The 16,557-nt window shown below is 49.4% G+C and overlaps 2 protein-coding genes across 2 annotated transcripts in view; one reads left to right on the top strand and one right to left on the bottom strand.

Moving 5' to 3' along the window:
- Positions 1-16,557, top strand: part of LOC134984499 (oocyte zinc finger protein XlCOF8.4-like) — a 167,112-nt gene that overhangs the window by 93,868 nt on the left and 56,687 nt on the right. The window lies entirely within an intron of this gene.
- Positions 1-16,557, bottom strand: part of LOC134984523 (zinc finger protein 585B-like) — a 172,421-nt gene that overhangs the window by 141,775 nt on the left and 14,089 nt on the right. The window contains exons 2-5 of the mRNA XM_063950088.1: positions 14,715-14,917; positions 13,386-13,464; positions 13,170-13,267; positions 12,690-13,035 (exon numbers count right to left, since the gene is read on the bottom strand). Of these exons, the coding sequence (XP_063806158.1) occupies positions 12,690-13,035; positions 13,170-13,267; positions 13,386-13,419 (478 nt within the window). The 5' untranslated portion in view covers positions 13,420-13,464; positions 14,715-14,917. The remainder of the gene's footprint in view (positions 1-12,689; positions 13,036-13,169; positions 13,268-13,385; positions 13,465-14,714; positions 14,918-16,557) is intronic.

The following is a 16,557-nucleotide window of genomic DNA, read 5'->3' as shown; positions in this document are numbered from 1 at the left end:
GTTCCAGGATATTGATGTGCAGACAAGTCTCCTGACTTGACCACAGTCCTTGGAAGTTTCTTCCCTGAGTGACTGCCCCCCACCCTCGGAGGCTTGCATCCGTGGTCACTAGGACCCAGTCCTGTATGCCGAACCTTCGGCCCTCTAGGAGGTGAGCACTCTGCAGCCACCACAGAAGAGACACCCTGGCCCTGGGGGACAGGGTGATCAGCTGATGCATCTGAAGATGCGATCCGGACCACTTGTCCAGCAGATCCCACTGAAAAACTCTCGCATGGAACCTGCCGAAGGGAATGGCTTCGTATGACGCCACCATTTTTCCCAGTACTCGCATGCAGTGATGCACCGATACCTGTTTTAGTTTTAGGAGTCCTCTGACCAGAATCATAAGCTCCTGAGCCTTCTCCTCCGGGAGAAACACCTTTTTCTGGTCTGTGTCCAGAATCATGCCTAGGAAGGGCAGACGCGTCGTAGGATTCAGCTGCGACTTTGGGATATTCAGAATCCAGCAGTGCTGACGCAACACTTCTTGAGAGTGTGCTATGTTGAGCAGTAACTGCTCCTTGGACCTCGCCTTTATCAGTAGATCGTCCAAGTACGGGATAACTGTAACTCCATGCTTCCGAAGGAGCACCATCATCTCCGCCATTACTTGGTAAATATTCTCGGTGCCGTAGATAGGCCAAACGGTAGCGTCTGGAACTGGTAATGACAGTCCTGTACCACAAACCTGAGGTACTCCTGATGAGGAGGGTAAATGGGGACATGCAAGTAAGCGTCCTTGATGTCCAGAGACACTATAAAATCCCGCTCCTCCAGGCTTGCAATGACCGCTCTGAGCGATTCCATTTTGAACTTGAATTTCCTCAGGTAAATGTTCAGGGACTTCAAATTCAGAATGGGCCTGACCGAACCGTCCGGTTTTGGAACCACAAACATCGTGGAATAGTAACCCTTTCCTTGTTGAAGGATGGGAACCTTTACAATCACCTGCTGGAGGTATAGCTTGTGAATTGCTGCCAGCACTACCCCCCTTTCGGAGGGGGAAGCTGGCAAGGCCGATTTTCAACCGCCATGCCGTCAAACGCAGCCGCGGTAAGTCTTGGAACAGACAGGGTCCTTGCTGAAGCAGGTCCCTTCTTAGCGGCAGAGGCCATGGGTCCTCTGTGAGCATCTCTTGAAGTTCCGGGTACCAAGTCCTTCTTGGCCAATCCGGAGCCACGAGAATAGTTCTTACTCCTCTCCGTCTTATAATTCTCAGTACCTTGGGTATGAGAGGCAGAGGAGGGAACACATACACTGACTGGAACACCCAAGGTGTTACCAGAGCGTCCACAGCTATTGCCTGAGGGTCCCTTGACCTGGCGCAATACCTGTCTAGTTTTTTGTTGAGGCGGGACGCCATCATGTCCACCTTTGGTTTTTCCCAACGGTTCACAATCATGTGGAAGACTTCCGGATGAAGTCCCCACTCTCCCGGGTGGAGGTCGTGCCTGCTGAGGAAGTCTGCTTCCTAGTTGTCCACTCCCGGAATGAACACTGCTGACAGTGCTATCACATGATTTTTGAGAAGGGCAAATTGGGACATGAAGGTAAGCATCCTTGATGTCCAGAGACACCATATAGTCCCCTTCTTCCAGGTTCGCTATCACTGCTCTGAGTGACTCCATTTTGAATTTGAACCTTTGTATGTAAGTGTTCAAGGACTTTAGATTTAGAATAGGTCTCACCGAGCCGTCCGGCTTCGGTACCACAAACAGTGTGGAATAATACCCCTTTCCCTGTTGTAGGAGGGGTACCTTGATTATCACCTGCTGGGAATACAGCTTGTGAATGGCTTCCAATACCGCCTCCCTGTCGGAGGGAGACGTCGGTAAAGCAGACTTCAGGAACCAGCGAGGGGGAGATGTCTCGAATTCCAATCTGTACCCCTGAGATACTACCTGCAGGATCCAGGGGTCCACTTGCGAGTGAGCCCACTGCGTGCTGAAACTCTTGAGACGACCCCCCACCGTACCTGAGTCCGCTTGTAAGGCCCCAGCGTCATGCTGAGGACTTGGCAGAAGCGGTGGAGGGCTTCTGTTCCTGGGAAGAGGCTGCCTGCTGCAGTCTTTTCCCCCTTCCTCTACCCCGGGGCAGATATGAGTGGCCTTTTGCCCGCTTTCCCTTATGGGGACGAAAGGACTGAGGTTGAAAAGACGGTGTCTTTTTCTGCTGAGAGGTGACCTGGGGTAAAAAGGTGGATTTCCCAGCTGTTGCCGTGGCCACCAGGTCCGATAGACCGACCCCAAATAACTCCTCTCCTTTATACGGCAATACTTCCATGTGCCGTTTGGAATCCGCATCACCTGACCACTGTCGTGTCCATAAACTTCTTCTGGCAGAAATGTACATCGCACTTACTCTTGATGCCAGATTGTAAATATCCCTCTGTGCATCTCGCATATATAGAAATGCATCTTTTAAATGCTCTATAGTCAATAATATATTGTCCCTGTCCAGGGTATCAATATTTTCAGTCAGGGACTCCGACCAAGCTACCCCCGCACTGCACATCCAGGCTGAGGCGATTGCTGGTCGCAGTATAACACCAGTATGTGTGTATATACTTTTCAGGATATTTTCCAGCTTCCTATCAGCTGGTTCCTTGAGGCCGGCCGTATCAGGAGACGGTAACGCCACTTGTTTTGATAAGCATGTGAGCGCTTTATCTACCCTAGGGGGTGTTTCCCAGCGCGCCCTAACCTCTGGCGGGAAAGGGTATAATGCCAATAATTTTTTTGAAATTAGCAGTTTTTTATCGGGGGAAACCCACGCTTCATCACACACCTCATTTAATTCATCTGTAGTTTTTTCACACCCCACATAATACCCCTTTTTGTGGTACTTGTAGTATCAGAAATATGCAAAACCTCCTTCATTGCCGTGATCATGTAACGTGTGGCCCTACTGGAAAATACGTTTGTTTCTTCACCGTCGACACTGGAGTCAGTGTCCGTGTCTGTGTCGACCGACTGAGGTAAAGGGCGCTTTAGAGCCCCTGACGGTGTTGGAGACGCCTGAACAGGCACTAATTTATTTGCCGGCTGTCTCATGTCGTCAACAGTCTTTTGTAAAGTGCTGACGCTATCACGTAATTCCTTAAATAAGACCATTCAGTCAGGTGTCGACTCCCTAAGGGGTGACATCACTATTGCCGGCAATTGCTCCGCCTCCACACCATTTTCCTCCTCATACATGTCGACACACACGTACCGACACACAGCACACACACAGGGAATGCTCTGATAGACGACAGGACCCCACTAGCCCTTTGGGGAGACAGAGGGAGAGTTTGCCAGCACACACCAGAGCGCTATAATATGTATAGGGACAACCTTATATAAGTGTTTCTCCCTTATAGCTGCTATGTAGTTTATATATGCCAAATTAGTGCCCCCCCTCTCTTTTTTACCCTGTTTCTGTAGTGCAGGACTGCAGGGGAGAGTCAGGGAGACGTCCTTCCAGCGGAGCTGTGAGGGAAAATGGCGCTTGTGTGCTGAGGATATAGGCTCCGCCCCCTTCTCGGCGGCCTTTTCTCCCGCTTTTTACAGAAAAACTGGCAGGAGTTAAATAGCCCCGGAGCTATATGTGATGTATATTTTGCCAAAAAAAGTGTTTATATTGCGTCTCAGGGCGCCCCCCCCCCCAGCGCCCTGCACCCTCAGTGACCGGAATGTGAAGTGTGCTGAGAGCAATGGCGCACAGCTGCAGTGCTGTGCGCTACCTTTACTGAAGACAGGACGTCTTCTGCCGTCGATTTCTGGACCTCTTCTGTTTTCTGGCTCTGTAAGGGGGCCGGCGGCGCGGCTCCGGGACCCATCCATGGCTGGGCCTGTGATCGATCCCTCTGGAGCTAATGTCCAGTAGCCTAAGAAGCCAAATCCACTCTGCACGCAGGTGAGTACGCTTCTTCTCCCCTTAGTCCCTCGATGCAGTGGACCAGTTGCCAGCAGGACTCACTGAAAATAAAAAAAACCTAAGTCTAAACTTTTACTCTAAGCAGCTCAGGAGAGCTACCTAGATTGCACCCTTCTCGGCCGGGCACAAAAATCTAACTTAGGCTTGGAGGAGGGTCATAGGGGGAGGAGCCAGTGCACACCAGCTAGTCCTAAAGCTTTTACTTTTTGTGCCCTGTCTCCTTTCATAGATGAGCACTCTGCAGCCACCGCAGAAGAAACACCCTTGTCCTTGGAGACAGGGTTATCCGCTGATGCATCTGAAGATGCGATCCAGACCATTTTCCCAGCAGATCCCACTGAAAGGTTCTTGCGTGAAATCTACCGAATGGGATCGCTTTGTAAGAAACCACCATTTTTCACAGGACCATTGTGCAATGATGCACTGATACTTTTCCTGGTTTTAGGAGGTTCCTGACTAGCTCGGATAATTCCCTGGCTTTCTTCTCCGGGAGAAAACATCCTTTTCTGGACTGTGTCCAGAATCATCCCTAGGAACATTAGACGTGTCGTCGGAAAAAGCTGCGATTTTGGAATATTTAGAATCCACTCGTGCTGTCGTAGAACTACTTGAGATAGTGCTACTCCGACCGCCAACTGTTCTCTGGACCTTGCCCTTATCAGGAAAGCGTCCATATTTCTTTTAAGAAGAATCATCATTTCGGCCATTACCTTGGTAAAGACCCGGGGTGCCGTGGACAATCCAAACGGCAGCGTCTGAACTGATAGTGACAGTTCTGTACCACGAACCTGAGATACCCTTGGTGAGAAGGGCAAAATTTGGACATGTAGGTAAGCGTCCCTGATATCCAGTGACACCATATCGTCCTGGTTCGCTATCACTGCTCTGAGTGACTCCATCTTGATTTGAACCCTTGTATGTAAGTGTTCAAATCTTTCAGATCTCACCGAGCCGTCTGGCTTCAGTGCCACAATATAGTGTGGAATAATACCCCTTCCCTTGTTGTAGGAGGGGTACTTTGATTATCACCTGCTGGGAATACAGCCTGTGAATTTTTTCCAATACTGCCTCCCTGTCGGAGGGAGACGTTGGTAAAGCAGACTTCAGGAACTTGTGAGGGGGAGACGTCTCGAATTTCCAATGTACACCTGGGATACTACGTGTAGGATCCAGGAGTCCACTTGCGAGTGAGCCCACTGCGTGCTGAAACTCTTGAGATGACCCCCCACCGCACCCGAGTCCGCTTGTATGGCCCCAGCGTCATGCTGCGAACTTGGCAGAAGCTGTGGAGGGCTTCTGTTCCTGGGAATGGGCTGCCTGCTGCAGTCTTCTTCCCTTTCCTCTACCCCTGGGCAGATATGACTGGCCTTTTGCCCGCCTGCCTTTATGGGGACGAAAGGACTGAGACTGAAAAGACTGTGTCCTTTTCTGCTGAGATGTGACTTGGGGTAACAAAAGTGGATTTGTTGCCATGGCCACCAGGTCCGATGGACCGCCCCTTTATACGGCAATACTTCCATGTGCTGTCTGGAATCTGCATCACCTGACCACTGTCGTGTCTATAAACATCGTCTGGCAGATATGGACATCACATTTACTCTTGATGCCAGAATGCAAATATCCCTCTGCGCATCTCGCATATATAGAAATGCATCCTTAAAATGCTCTATAGTCAATAAAATATTGTCCCTGTCAAGGGTATCAATATTTTCAGTCAGGAAATCCGACCAAGCCCCCCCAGCGCTGCACATCCAGGCTGAGGCGATCGCTGGTCGCAGTATAACACCAGTATGTGTGTATATACTTTTTAGGATATTTTTCAGCTTCCTATCAGCTGGCTCCTTGAGGGCGGCCGTATCTGGAGACGGTAACGCCACTTGTTTTTATAAGCGTGTGAGCGCCTTATCCACCCTAAGGTGTGTTTCCCAACTCGCCCTCACTTCTGGCGGGAAAGGGTATACCGCCAATAATTTTCTATCGGAGGAAACCCACGTATCATCACACACTTTAATTTATCTGATTCCGGAAAAACTACAAGTAGTTTATTCCCACCCTACATAATACCCTTATTTGTGGTACTTGTAGTATCAGAAATATGTAACACCTCCTTCATTGCCCTTAACATGTAACGTGTGGCCCTAAAGGAAAATACGTTTGTTTCTTCACCGTCGACACTGGAGTCAGTGTCCGTGTCTGTGTCTGTGTCGACCAACTGAGGTAAATGGGCGTTTTTACAAGCCCCTGACGGTGTCTGAGACGCCTGGACAGGTACTAATTTGTTTGCCGGCCGTCTCATGTCGTCAACCGACCTTGCAGCGTGTTGACATTATCACGTAATTCCTAAATAAGCCATCCATTCCGGTGTCGACTCCCTAGAGAGTGACATCACCAATACAGGCAATTTGCTCCGCCTCCTCACCAACATCGTCCTCCTACATGTCGACACACACGTACCGACACACAGCACACACACAGGGAATGCTCTGATAGAGGACAGGACCCCACTAGCCCTTTGGGGAGACAGAGGGTGAGTTTGCCAGCACACACCAAAAACGCTATAATTATACAGGGACAACCCCTTATACAAGTGTTTTCCCTTATAGCATTTTCACATATGTAATCATATCGCCAAATAAGTGCCCCCCCTCTCTGTTTTAACCCTGTTTCTGTAGTGCAGTGCAGGGGAGAGCCTGGGAGCCTTCCTCACAGCAGAGCTGAGCAGGAAAATAGCGCCGTGTGCTGAGGAGAATAGGCCCCGCCCCCTAAAACGGCGGGCTCTTCTCCCGGAGTTTGTGAGATCTGGCAGGGGTTAAATACATCCATATAGCCTCAAGGGCTATATGTGATGTATTTTAGCCATAAAAAAAGGTATAATACATTGCTGCCCAGGGCGCCCCCCCCAGCGCCCTGCACCCTCAGTGACCGCTGGTATGAAGTGTGCTGACAACAATGGCGCACAGCTGCAGTGCTGTGCACTACCTTATGAAGACTGAAAGTCTTCTGCCGCCTGTTTCTGGACCTCTGGACCTCTTCAACTTCGGCATCTGCAAGGGGGGTCGGCGGCGCGGCTCCGGGACCGGACTCCATGGCTGGGCCTGTGTTCGATCCCTCTGGAGCTAATGGTGTCCAGTAGCCTAAGAAGCAAATCCATCCTGCACGCAGGTGAGTTCACTTCTTCTCCCCTAAGTCCCTCGTAGCAGTGAGCCTGTTGCCAGCAGGACTCACTGAAAATAAAAAAAACCTAACTTAAACTTTTATTCTAAGCAGCTCAGGAGAGCCACCTAGATTGCACCCTTCTCGGCCGGGCACAAAAATCTAACTGAGGCTTGGAGGAGGGTCATAGGGGGAGGAGCCAGTGCACACCACCTGATCCTAAAGCTTTTATTATTGTGCCCTGTCTCCTGCGGAGCCGCTATATCCCCATGGTCCTTACGGAGTCCCAGCATCCACTAGGACGTCAGAGAAAAATAAATCTCTGGGCTGGTAACACACAGTGACATGATGTGAGGGGAGAGCAGGAGTATAATAGGGGCTGATGGATCCTGATGTATGAGATACACCAGAGAGTGTGGGGAGGAGACTGCTCAGATCTCTGGACTGGTAACACACAGTGACATGATGTGAGGGGGAGAGCAGGAGTATAATAGAGGCTGATGGCTCCTGATGTATGAGATACACCAGAGAGTGTGGGGAGGTGACTGGTTAGATCTCTGGGCTGGTGACACACAGTGACATGATGTGAGGGGGAGAGTAGGAGTATAATAGGGGCTGATGGCTCCTGATGTATGAGATACAACAGAGAGTGTGGGGAGGAGACTGGTCAGATCTCTGCGCTGGTAACACACAGTGACATGATGTGAGGAGGAGAGCAGGAGTATAATAGGGGCTGATGGCTCCTGATATATGAGATACACCAGAGAGTGTGGGGAGGAGACTGCTCAGATCTCTGGACTGGTAACACACAGTGACATGATGTGAGGGGGAGAGCAGGAGTATAATAGAGGCTGATGGCTCCTGATGTATGAGATACACCAGAGAGTGTGGGGAGGTGACTGGTTAGATCTCTGGGCTGGTGACACACAGTGACATGATGTGAGGGGGAGAGTAGGAGTATAATAGGGGCTGATGGCTCCTGATGTATGAGATACAACAGAGAGTGTGGGGAGGAGACTGGTCAGATCTCTGCGCTGGTAACACACAGTGACATGATGTGAGGGGGAGAGCAGGAGTATAATAGGGGCTGATGGCTCCTGATGTATGAGAAACACCAGAGAGAGTGGGGAGGAGACTGGTCAGAACTCTGGGCAGGTAACACACAGTGACATGACGTGAGGGGGAGAGCAGGAGTATAATAGGGGCTGATGGCTCCTGATGTATGAGATACACCAGAGAGTGTGGGGAGGAGACTGGTCAGATCTCTGGGCTGGTAACACAGTGACATGATGTGAGGGGAGAGCAGGAGTATAATAGGGGCTGATGTCTCCTGATGTATGAGATACACCAGAGAGTGTGGGGAGTAGACTGGTCAGATCTCTGGGCTGGAAACACAGTGACATGATGTGAGGGGGAGAGCAGGAGTATAATAGGGGCTGATGGCTCCTGATGTATAAGATACACCAGAGAGTGTGGGGAGGAGACTGGTCAGATCTCTGGGCTGGTAACACAGTGACATGATGTGAGGGGGAGAGCAGGAGTATAATAGGGGCTGATGGCACCTGATGTATGAGATACACCAGAGAGTGTGGAACGGTGACTGGTTAGATCTTTGGGCTGGTAACACAGTGACATGATGTGAGGGGGAGAGCAGGAGTATAATAGGGGCTGATGGCTCCTGATGTATGCGATACACCAGAGAGTGTGGGGAGTAGACAGGTCAGGTCTCTGGGCTGGTAACACACAGTGACATGATGTGAGGGGAAGAGCTGCAGTATAATAGGGGCTGATGGCTCCTGATGTATGAGATATACCAGAGAGTGTGGGGAGGAGACTGGTCAGATCTCTGGGCTGGTAACACACAGTGACATGATGTGAGGAGGAGAGCAGGAGTATAATAGGGGCTGATGGCTCCTGATGTATGAGATACACCAGAGAGTGTGGGGAGGAGACTGGTCAGATCTCTGGGCTGGTAACACACAGTGACATGATGTGAGGAGGAGAGCAGGAGTATAATAGGGGCTGATGGCTGCTGATGTATGAGATACACCAGAGAGTGTGGGGAGGAGACTGCTCAAATCTCTGGGCTGGTAACACACAGTGACATGATGTGAGGGTGACAGCAGGAGTATAATAGGGGCTGATGGCTCCTGATGTATGAGATATACCAGAGAGTGTGGGGAGGAGACTGGTCAGATCTCTGGGCTGGTAACACACAGTGACATGATGTGAGGGTGACAGCAGGAGTATAATAGGGGCTGATGGCTCCTGATGTATGAGATACACCAGAGAGTGTGGGGAGGAGACTGCTCAAATCTCTGGGCTGGTAACACACAGTGACATGATGTGAGGGTGACAGCAGGAGTATAATAGGGGCTGATGGCTCCTGATGTATGAGATACACCAGAGAGTGTGGGGAGGAGACTGGTCAGATCTCTGGGCTGGTAACACACACTGACATGATGTGAGGGGAGAGCAGAAGTATAATAGGGGCTGATGGCTCCGGCTGTATGAGATACACCAGAGAGTGTGGGGAGGAGACTGGTCAGATATCTGGGCTGGTAACACACAGTGACATGCTGTGAGGAGGAGAGCAGGAGTATAATAGGGGCAGATGGCTCCTGATGTATGAGATACACCAGAGAGTGTGGGGAGGAGACTGGTCAGATCTCAGGGCTGGTAAAACACACAGTGACATGATGTGAGGGGGAGAGCAGGAGTATAATAGGGGCTGATGGCTCCTGATGTATAAGATACACCAGAGAGTGTGGGGAGGAGACTGGTCAGATCTCTGGGCTGGTAACACACAGTGACATGATGTGAGGGTGACAGCAGGAGTATAATAGGGGCTGATGGCTCCTGATGTATGAGATACACCAGAGAGTGTGGGGAGGAGACTGCTCAAATCTCTGGGCTGGTAACACACAGTGACATGATGTGAGGGTGACAGCAGGAGTATAATAGGGGCTGATGGCTGCTGATGTATGAGATACACCAGAGAGTGTGGGGAGGAGACTGGTCAGATCTCAGGGCTGGTAAAACACGCAGTGACATGATGTGAGGGGGAGAGCAGGAGTATAATAGGGGCTGATGGCTCCTGATGTATAAGATACACCAGAGAGTGTGGGAGGAGACTGGTCAGATCTCTGGGCTGGTAACACACACTGACATGCTGTGAGGAGGAGAGCAGGAGTATAATAGGGGCAGATGGCTCCTGATGTATGAGATACACCAGAGAGTGTGGGGAGGAGACTGGTCAGATCTCAGGGCTGGTAAAACACACAGTGACATGATGTGAGGGGGAGAGCAGGAGTATAATAGGGGCTGATGGCTCCTGATGTATAAGATACACCAGAGAGTGTGGGGAGGAGACTGGTCAGATCTCTGGGCTGGTAACACACAGTGACATGCTGTGAGGAGGAGAGCAGGAGTATAATAGGGGCTGATGGTTGATGTATGAGATACACCAGAGAGTGTGGGGAGGAGACTGGTCAGATCTCTGGGCTGGTAACACACAGTGACATGATGTGAGGGTGACAGCAGGAGTATAATAGGGGCTGATGTCTCCTGATGTATGAGATACACCAGAGAGTGTGGGGAGGAGACTGGTCAGATCTCTGGGCTGGTAACACACAGTGACATGATGTGAGGGGGAGAGCAGGAGGATAATAGAGGCTGATGTCTCCTGATGTATGAGATACACCAGAGAGTGTGGGGAAGAGACTGCTCAGATCTCTGGGCTGGTAACACACAGTGACATGATGTGAGGGGGAGAGCAGGAGTATAATAGAGGCCGATGTCTCCTGATGTATGAGATACACCAGAGAGTGTGGGGAGGAGACTGGTCAGATCTCTGGGCTGGTAACACACAGTGACATGATGTGAGGGGGAGAGCAGGAGTATAATAGGGGCTGATGGATCCTGATGTATGAGATACACCAGAGAGTGTGGGGAGGAAACTGGTCAGATCTCAGGGCTGGTAACACACAGTGACATGATGTGAGGGGGAGAGCAGGAGTATAATAGGGGCTGATGGCTCCTGATGTATGAGATACACCAGAGAGTGTGGGGAGGAGACTGGTCAGATCTCTCGGCTTGTGACACAGTGACATGATGTGAGGGGGAGAGCAGGAGTATAATAGGGGCTGATGGCTCATGATGTATGAGATACACCAGAGAGTGTGGGGAGGAGACTGGTCAGATCTCTCGGCTTGTGACACAGTGACATGATGTGAGGGGGAGAGCAGGAGTATAATAGGGGCTGATGGCTCCTGATGTATGAGATACACCAGAGAGTGTGGGGTGGAGACTGGTCAGATCTCTGGGCTGGTAACACACAGTGACATGATGTGAGGGGGAGAGCAGAAGTATAATAGGGCCTGATGGCTCCTGATGTATGAGATACACCAGAGAGTGTGGGAAGGAGACTGGTCAGATCTCTGGGCTGGTAACACAGTGACATGATGTGAGGGGAAGAGCAGCAGTATAATAGGGGCTGATGGCTCCTGATGTATGAGATATACCAGAGAGTGTGGGGAGGAGACTGGTCAGATCTCTGGGCTGGTCAGTGGCATGATGTGAGGGGAGAGCAGGAGTATAATAGGGGCTGATGGCTCCTGATGTATGAGATACACCAGAGAGTGTGGGGAGGAGACTGCTCAAATCTCTGGGCTGGTAACACACAGTGACATGATGTGAGGGTAACAGCAGGAGTATAATAGGGGCTGATGGCTCCTGATGTATGAGATACACCTGAGAGTGTGGGGAGGAGACTGGTCAGATCTCTGGGCTGGTAACACACAGTGACATGATGTGAGGGGGGGAGCAGGAGTATAATAGGGGCTGATGAATCCTGATGTATGAGATACACCAGAGAGTGTGGGGAAGAGACTGGTCAGATCTCTGGGCTGGTAACACACAGTGAAATGATGTGATGGGGAGAGCAGGAGTATAATAGGGGTTGATGGCTCCTGATGTATGAGATACACCAGAGAGTGTGGGGAGGAGACTGGTCAGATCACTGGGCTGGTAACACACAGTGACATGATGTGAGGGGGAGAGCAGGAGGATAATAGAGGCTGATGTCTCCTGATGTATGAGATACACCAGAGAGTGTGGGGAGGAGACTGGTCAGATTTCTGGGCTGGTAACACACAGTGACATGATGTGAGGGGGAGAGCAGGAGGATAATAGAGGCTGATGTCTCCTGATGTATGAGATACACCAGAGAGTGTGGGGTGGAGACTGGTCAGATCTCTGGGCTGGTAACACACAGTGACATGATGTGAGGGGGAGAGCAGGAGTATAATAGGGGCTGATGGCTCCTGATGTATGAGATACACCAGAGTGTGGGGAGGAGACTGGTCAGATCTCTGGGCTGGTAACACACAGTGACATGATGTGAGGGGGAGAGCAGGAGTATAATATGGGCTGATGGCTCCTGACTCCACCACTGGGAAAATACATTTTCCTCATTAGTTTGTACTGACAGAGGAGGCTGTAGGATAAGAGATTGCTGTAGTGATTGAGCAAGGAGAATATGTGACTCTTTTCTGTAATAAGTGTTTATTACTCACCTGTGCTGATATCTGTAGGGATCTCCTCCTCCTTACACTGCTGATCACCCCTCACATACGTCTCTTCTTCTCCCTCTATATCTTCTGCCTTTATATCAGTCACATACGTCTCTTCTTCTCCCTCTGTATCTTCTGCCTTCATATCAGTCACATACGTCTCTTCTTCTCCCTCTATATCTTCTGCCTTTATATCAGTCACATACGTCTCTTCTTCTCCCTTTATATCTTCTGCCTTTATATCAGTCACATACGTCTCTTCTTCTCCCTCTATTTCTTCTGTCTTCATATCAGTCACATACGTCTCTTCTTCTCCCTCTATATCTTCTGCCTTCATATCAGTCATGTACTATAATGACATTTGCAAACAGATTAAACGGAGGTGAAACAGTATAATATCAGTGTATAAGACACACAGCTCCTCTACAGATCATATAGTGACAGTCACTTTGGTATATTGGTGAGACCCTAAATCCCACTTACCTGATCCTCCTGTGGGATCCTGTGATTCTCCTCTGTACAATCCTGGGAATACAGAGGACGGGGACATCTCTCTGGGGTATCTCTGTTACTGGGCCCATCTGTAGGAGACACACAGTGACTGAGTACAGTGTATATATGTGATTATCAGGTGATGTGAGTATATAGGGGCCCCCATACCTGCTCTCCCCTGTACAATACATGACAGTCTCCTCTTACCAAGTGATGTTAGGGGCTGGTGATTCTCCATCATCACGTCCTTGTACAGACCCCTGTGTTCCTCTATATACTCCCCCTCCTGCATGGAGACATAGACAGTGGCATCCTGACACCTTATAGGAACCTGACACACACAGTGATACAGTCATCACCCAGACACATCCCCCTGTGTTACTGTATAATGCCCCATTCCCAGCAGTCACCTCTCCAGTCATCACCCAGACACGCCCCCTGGTGTTACTGTATAATGCCCCATTCCCAGCAGTAACCTCTCCAGTCATCATCCAGACACGCCCCCTGGTGTTACTGTATAATGCCCCATTCCCAGCAGTCACCTCTCCAGTCATCACCCAGACACATCCCCTGGTGTTACTGTATAATGTCCCATTCACGGCAGTCACCTCTCCAGTCATCACCCAGACACGTCCCCCTGGTGTTACTGTATAATGTCCCATTCCCAGCAGTCACCTCTCCAGTCATCACCCAGACACTTCCCCTGGTGTTACTGTATAATGTCCCATTCCCAGCAGTCACCTCTCCAGTCATCACCCAGACACGTCCCCCTGCTGTTACTGTATAATGTCCCATTCCCAGCAGTCACCTCTCCGGTCATCACCCAGACACATTCCCTGGTGTTACTGTATAATGTCCCATTCCCAGCAGTCACCTCTCCAGTCATCACCCAGACACGTCCCCTGGTGTTACTGTATAATGCCCCATTCCCAGCAGTCACCTCTACAGTCATCACCCAGACACGTCCCCTGGTGTTACTGTATAATGTCCCATTCCCAGCAGTCATCTCTCCAGTCATCAACTAGACACATCCCCTGGTGTTACTGTATAATGTCCCATTCCCAGCAGTCACCTCTCCAGTCATCACCCAGACACGTCCCCTTGGTGTTACTGTATAATGTCCCATTCCCAGCAGTCACCTCTCTGGTCATCACCCAGACACATTCCCTGGTGTTACTGTATAATGTCCCATTCCCAGCAGTCACCTCTCCAGTCATCACCCAGACACTTCCCCTGGTGTTACTGTATAATGTCCCATTCCCAGCAGTCACCTCTCCAGTCATCACCCAGACACGTCCCCCTGGTGTTACTGTATAATGTCCCATTCCCAGCAGTCACCTCTCCGGTCATCACCCAGACACATTCCCTGGTGTTACTGTATAATGTCCCATTCCCAGCAGTCACCTCTCCAGTCATCACCCAGACACGTCCCCTGGTGTTACTGTATAATGCCCCATTCCCAGCAGTCACCTCTCCAGTCATCACCCAGACACGTCCCCTGGTGTTACTGTATAATGCCCCATTCCCAGCAGTCACCTCTACAGTCAGCAGCTGAATGATCTTGTTGGTGAGTTCCAGGATCTTCTGGTCATTGTGTCTCTTATGTATCAGTGAGTCAGTAAGTGAGGTGGAGGCACCGTGATGGGGCTCTAGGTCCTGCTTAGTCCACCTGCAACACGAGGATGGTTGCTGGGGTTCTCATGCTCACCGAATGTCTTCTTCACTATGGTGTAATCCTGCTAAATGGGGGAGACATCAATATCACTGTAAATACTCCCAGATCTCCTCAACTCTCCAGTCATGTCCCTGTATTATTATTATAGATATAAGTAATGTCATAGTGACATTCCAATATCCCCTCACCTCCGCAGTCATGTCCCTGTATTATTACTATAGTTATAAGTGGCGTCACTGTGAAGCTCCCAGATCCCCTCACCTCCCCAGTCACATCTCTGTATTATCACTATAGTTCAAAGTGATGTAAATGTGATGCTTCCAGATCACCCTCACCCCCAGTCATGTCCCTGTATTATTACTATAGATGTAATTGATGTTACTGTGACATTCTCAGATCCCCTCACCTCCCAGTCATGTCCCTGTATTATTACTATAGATATAAGTGATGTCACTGAGATGCTCCAAGATCCCCCTCACCTCCCCAGTCATGTCCCTGTATTATTACTATAGATGTAATTGATGTCACACTGACATTCTCAGATCCCCTCACCTCCCCAGTCATGTCCCTGTATTATTACTATAGATGTAATTGATGTCACTGTGACATTCCCAGATGTACTCACCTTCCCAGTCATGTCCCTGTATTATTATTATAATAAATATGTGATGTAACTGTGACATTCCCGCATCCCCTCACCTCCCCAGTCATGTCCCTGTATTATCACTATAGATATAAGTGATGTCACTGTGAAGCTCCCAGACCCCCTCACCTCCCCAGTCATGTCCCTGTATTATCACTATAGATATAAGTGATGTCACTGTGAAGCTCCCAGACCTCCTCACCTCCTTATTCATGTCCCTGTATTATCACTATAGATATAAGTGATGTCACTGTGTCTCTCCCAGACCTCCTCACCTCCACATTCGTGTCCTTGTATTATTACTATAGATATAAGTGGTGTCACTGTGAAGCTCCCAGATCCCCTCACCTCCCCAGTCACATCCCTGTATTATCACTATAGTTAAAAGTGATGTAAATGTGATGCTCCCAGATCACCCTCACCCCCAGTCATGTCCCTGTATTATTACTATAGATGTAATTGATGTCACTGTGACATTCTCAGATCCCCTCACCTCCCAGTCATATTCCTGTATTATTACTATAGATATAAGTGATGTCACTGAGACGCTCCCAGATCCCCCTCACCTCCCCAGTCATGTCCCTGTATTATTACTATAGATATAAGTGACATCACTGTGACATCACCACCACTCCAAATGTATAATACTATTATTATTATTATTATTAAGACACCACAAGCTGCTGTCCCTGTATAATAATAACCATACACAAAAACCTGCTCCCCCCGTATTATAATAATAACAACAGGACACCCCATTCAGCTCTCCATTTATAGTTATAATAAAATGACACCACAGGCTGCTCCCTCTGCAAAAAAATAATAATAATAGAACACAACAGGCTACTACCTTCTGTATAACAATAACAACAGGACACCACAGCCTGCTTCCCCTGTATAATAATAATGACAGGACACCACAGGCTGCTGCTCCTGCATAATAATAATAATAATAATAATAAGTGGACACCACTAGCTACTCCTTCTTTATAATATTAATAATAGGACAACATAGGCTGCTCCTCCTGTATAATAATAATAATAATAATAATAAGAATAAT

This window comes from Pseudophryne corroboree, assembly GCF_028390025.1.
Source record: "Pseudophryne corroboree isolate aPseCor3 chromosome 3 unlocalized genomic scaffold, aPseCor3.hap2 SUPER_3_unloc_6, whole genome shotgun sequence".
Classification (NCBI taxonomy): domain Eukaryota; kingdom Metazoa; phylum Chordata; class Amphibia; order Anura; family Myobatrachidae; genus Pseudophryne; species Pseudophryne corroboree.
Note: the sequence above shows the minus strand (reverse complement) of the source record. Positions and strands in the feature narration are given on the sequence as shown.